General features: G+C 39.8%; 1 protein-coding gene across 1 annotated transcript; it reads left to right on the top strand.

The window, feature by feature from the left end:
• Nucleotides 1-2,102: 2,102 nt before the first annotated feature.
• On the top strand, nucleotides 2,103-3,275 carry LOC110776581 (protein EXORDIUM-like). The gene has a single exon (XM_021981412.2). It carries the CDS (start codon nucleotides 2,193-2,195, stop codon nucleotides 3,114-3,116), a length of 924 nt encoding a protein of 307 aa, XP_021837104.2. The 5' UTR covers nucleotides 2,103-2,192; the 3' UTR covers nucleotides 3,117-3,275.
• The last annotated feature ends 2,117 nt before the right edge of the window (nucleotides 3,276-5,392 follow it).

Below are 5,392 nucleotides of genomic sequence, written 5' to 3'. Positions count from 1 at the left end.
TGTTGCTGTACTCGCAAAATGCCTGTCGAATGTTGATTTTCTAATGTTCTCAACTTGTTCGTGCTTGGTTGCTTTTTTGGTAGGACACTTATGTAACAGGTAAATAACTATTACAACTGCAGAATTAATGAAAGCTGCAGAATTATCTAGTATTTTTGTGTATATTCTCTGTTGTAAGTTGTAACTTGTTTGATCAGCATATTTTTTCTGCATTTCTGTTGTTATTCTTGATCCCCTGCTGTAAGCTTAGGATGTTACATTTTCTGAATGTCTCTGTATAATTGACGTGCTACATTGCGTACGTGGCAATATATTACGGAGTACTACTAGTTGAAGAAATAACGATCATATTATATATCTAAGCGTACATACATCGATCTAATAATGAATATGTCAATCGCTCTAAAATTAACGTACAATTTAGGAATATACATGCGCCATCCAAAACCATCCTTGAGTGGATTGATGAATTTGCCCCAACATAGGATGTACGTGGAGGAAAGAATTCAAGTATTTTGATAAATGAGACCTGATCAAAAGGCGTGTCGGATCGAATTCGGCCTGAGTCGCGGCAATAAAAAGCTGTCCATTATGTTGGGCGCCAATTTTATGTGGCCAAAACCCGCTATTCTGGGCCAAAAAAAGCAGGCTTCGGACTAGGCCATTTATAACTAAATTTGTTGTTTTACGTTTTCCAAAGTCCGTATTTTTTAAAAGTTCGGACTAATCGGGCCAAAATATCTATCCAACACTCGGCATGTTTCGGGTCGGGCCAATGTCTACGGGGCACGGCGAGTTTGACCTTACGACTTCCACGTGGAACCTCTATTGATGACAAGATTTTTAAAAAAAGGGGTGATGGGCTCACAGAGAAAGGGGTGAGGTTGATCACGGGATGACGGGAAGGTTAATTGTGCATGGTCAATGCTTTTATTATTTTGCTTGTCCGATCCTACCAATTGCAATCAAAGTTTAGGCTCTCAATAAAATAGAGTTTTACTAGTGATGTTTTTTTGTGTGTGACCAAATTTCCTTTATGTACTAGCAAAAGTGAAGTTCAAATAAAATGCGTGTTAGTGCAAAAGTGAATAACGAGCCAAAATGAAAAACGGATAGTCCGTTTCTGAAATTTTTTTACGCTTTGAAATATGTGTCCAAAGTATTAGAACTTTGACCTTAAATTTTCGCTATTAAATACATCAAAACGTTATATGTAAAATATTGTTAGATTGGTCTCGGTATATATTTTAATAATATCAACTTTTTATAATTTTTTTCACATACGAAATTGGATACATAGTAGTTAAATATTACATGGGAGTTCGTGCAAATAGTAACTGTAAAATACTTTCAGAAACGGATGTGGTATATAATTACAAAAATCAATGAAAAGGCTTCCCCGATCTGTATTAATTAGCATATCCAAACTCCTAATTACGAGCTAAGAGTTTGTGGTCGAAATGTTAACAAAATTTGTAAGATATTTAATCTTTGTTCTCTTCACCTTATTCTTATTGTTTATTAGATCAAATCAGACCGGAAAAAACGAAAGTCACTCACATAAAACATTCAGATCAAATCAGACCTGACCAAACCACAAACTAAAAAAATCAGACCACATCAGATGAAGAATACAAGCTAGGCTTTAAGTAATAAAGTTTAAAGCAAAGAAAGCTGTCATCTAAACCATGTACATTAGTGTTAAGTTGTTAACCATACATAGCTTGTAAGAAACGTTAGCCTCGGCAGCTAGCAAGCATGCTGGCAGTTAGCATGTAACACCCTTTTTAATTTAATTTAGTTGACCTTTTTCTTGCTGCATTGGAGCTGGCCTTCTTTACTTACCCATCTCCCATCATTCTTTTCCCAATTCCACTATTGAAAGATTGTGACATTTTCTTGTCACTTTAACGATAAACTTCTAGAAAACTACTTTTATTACCAACCATAAATCGATAATAAAACACGGTATTACTTTATTACATTAGATCTTCCCACTAGTTGGTGCTACACTATAAGCCTCACATTACATATTTACATCTTCAACTTCTATTTTGTCACTTCTTCCTTGCAACTTCCTTTCCCATACTTCCTACTCACTATATATACCATCCTCCTTTACCATTCTACTCATCACTCAACTTTCTCATTCTATCTTAACCAAAACATCGATTTATACTATATACAATTCCATGGCTTCTTCACTCATAGTCAAAACACTATACCTTGCTCTTTTCATCTCCCTCTTCGGCTTTTCCTTAGCGGCGAGGCGGCTAGATGAGTCGACTCAGCCAATGACCTTCCAGTACCATAAGGGTCCACTCCTTAACGGTAAAATTACAATTAACCTGATTTGGTATGGTCATTTTAAACCTGCCCAACGTGCCATCGTTTCTGACTTTATGACGTCCTTATCATCCTCTCAGCACGAATCCCAACCCTCTGTTGCCACGTGGTGGAGTTCCGTTGGCAAGTATCACCGCCTTGCGGATCCCAAGAAAAACACTACCCCACTCTTTCTCTCTTTGGGAAAGCAAGTCATAGATGAGGCATACACCTTAGGAAAGTCCCTCACAAACAAGCACCTTTTGGAGTTGGCCTCCAAAGGTGGTCAACCAGTCAACACTGTCAACGTAATATTGACCGCTTCTGACGTGGCAGTAGAAGGATTTTGCAGTAGCCGATGTGGAACCCACAAAAGTACCTCTCAAAAGTCCACCTACATATGGGTTGGTAACTCCGAGACCCAGTGTCCGGGTCAATGCGCTTGGCCCTTCCATCAGCCCATTTACGGCCCACAAAGCCCACCATTGGTTGCACCAAACAACGATGTGGGCCTTGACGGTATGGTGATCAACTTGGCATCCCTATTGGCCGGGACCGTGACAAACCCGTATGGAAACGGGTACTACCAAGGCCCAAAGGATGCCCCACTTGAGGCTGCCTCAGCTTGCCCCGGTGTATATGGGAAAGGGGCTTACCCGGGTTATGCCGGGAGCCTCTTAGTGGACCCCACAACCGGTGCTAGCTACAATGCTAATGGTGTGAACAAGAGGAAGTTTTTGCTTCCTGCTTTATATGATCCTACCACTTCATCTTGCTCTACTTTGGTGTAAAAATAATTAAATTAGAATTTAGATGAAAAGAAAAAAAAAATACAATGATAAGTTTTCCATAGTGTAAAAATATTAGTTTTGGTTTATGACATATTATTTGATTTGTAAAAGTTGGTTTGGTTGAGAATTATGAATGTATAATACTATGAGTTTTCCAAATTGTGGAGTGTTGTTTATTGAAATTGATAATTATACAAGGTATATAGTTTAATAATCCTAGAAAATGGCTAACATATATTATTGGATAGCTTCGATACGATTACAACCTCAAATTTCAAATTGGACGAGAATCAAGTAAGATCTCAATTTTAAACCTTGCATGAGGATGAGATGCACCTATTGATCATTTGTGAGTGTGTGACCTTGAACTTTTAAACTAGACTAGAAAAACACGAAGTAAAATATTGATACACGGTCGTACCTAATACACAAAAAGGTTCTACTATTTATGGTAGGGCGTGAGGAAGGTTCCAACAGACGCAATTTTAGCTCGATTTCATAAAGATTATGTTTCTAGGGACCGGACCCAGAATCTAGCGGATAGCAAGTAGACACTTGACCATCGCGCCAAGACACATAAACCTTCAAGAAGTAAAATATTAATCTATAGGTAATGAACATTTGCTAAAAAAAAATCTCTGATTTTATAAGGTGCAAGTAATAAGATCAATGTAAGATAACTTTCTAACTTGTACACCTAATTTTATGGTGCAAGTAACAACATCAATGTGAGATAACTTTCTAACTTGTACACATATACTTGGTGCAGGTTAATGACATAGTATTCCTAGACCTGATCAAAAGGCGGGTCAGGCCGGACCGATGACATAAAAATTTGACTATTGTGTCGGGTCGGGCTGGGTTGGGGCAATTTCGGGCCAATTTTGTGTGCCCAATGTTGCGATTAAAGCGAAAATTAGAACAAACTTATCTGATTCGATGAACTGAACGAAGAACAATTGTTGCGTCGTGGACACCCACTGTCCTAAAAGACGATTCCGCGCTACCTCCCGGTGCAGTAGAACAGAATGCGGTCGCCCTCCAGGATTAGCGCAACTCCGACGTTGTGTGCACTCACAAAGCCGGATGGAGTCAGAACGGGACGTAATTAATGGTAATTAATCCAACGGTTACGTAATCAATACAGATTCCCGTAACAATGACTTAAGCAAAACGGTCCAGTTACCAAAAAGAATAGGGTTGACCCACAAAACCCACCCCACGCCCGCGAACCGCATTCCCAAGTACCAAGTACCAAGTACCAAGGCCCAAGGCCCACGGCCCACGGCCCGCGGCCCGCGGCCCGCGCCCGGCCCGGCGCGCGCGCGCGTGTGTGTGATGTGTCCACCCATACCATTCTCACACTTTCTTAAACAAGAGTTACACTCATTCCCCAATTAATAAACAAGAGGAATATGAAGAGTTTTTCCAATGTGGGACTCTTGAATTTTCACTCACCCTTTTTTCCTTTGTGTTTCCCAATGAGAATTTCCAACAATCCCCCACAGGTTCGAATATGCGGAAAAGAAAGAAAAGAAAGGAGAAGGATATTGGTTTTGGGCAAACAAAACAATTGAATAGGTGTCAATGTCTTTCGACTTGAATTAACACTTAGTGACATTTAAGCTATGATCTCTTTCCTACCAAGTGACTTTCGTATTGAACTTGATAGGGAGATAGAAACCCGTCACTTAAAGCACGCAACTGAATATGTATGACATTCTGACTCCGCGAATAAAGTGACGCCTTATACTGGCCATACGTCCGACCTGGATATGCTCATAGGTGCTCTAGAGAATAGCCCATATCGCAATTCTCATAGGAAGCGGCCACACTTCCACACCTACGTAGGTGAATCCCATCAAGTGTGAGCTACATTCACACCACCAAACATATGGTATGAGTTCATTAAGAGCCGTATGCTCAACCTCTTTCCTATTGTAGCAAGCACATTATAACATCTAGGGGATGGACAAAAAATAAAATTTTGTGCTTCCGAATTATAACAATAATGTCGTCCTTTGAACTCTGTGAGTAGGAGTTCATTATTTTACAATTCATTCAACGGGCTTCAGGCCCATCCCTTCCGATGTTTCCAAAACTAGTTTTCTACATAGGCCTTTCGTTAACGGATCCGCAATGTTCATTTCAGACTTTACATAGTCTAGTGATATCACCCCACTTGACAACAATTCTTTGATGGCCTTGTGCCTTAAACGAATGTGCCTCTTCTTCCCATTGTAGGCATGGTTGTTTGCCACAGCAATAGCCGCTTG

This window comes from Spinacia oleracea, chromosome 2, assembly GCF_020520425.1.
Source record: "Spinacia oleracea cultivar Varoflay chromosome 2, BTI_SOV_V1, whole genome shotgun sequence".
NCBI classification, from domain to species: domain Eukaryota; kingdom Viridiplantae; phylum Streptophyta; class Magnoliopsida; order Caryophyllales; family Amaranthaceae; genus Spinacia; species Spinacia oleracea.
Note: the sequence above shows the minus strand (reverse complement) of the source record. Positions and strands in the feature narration are given on the sequence as shown.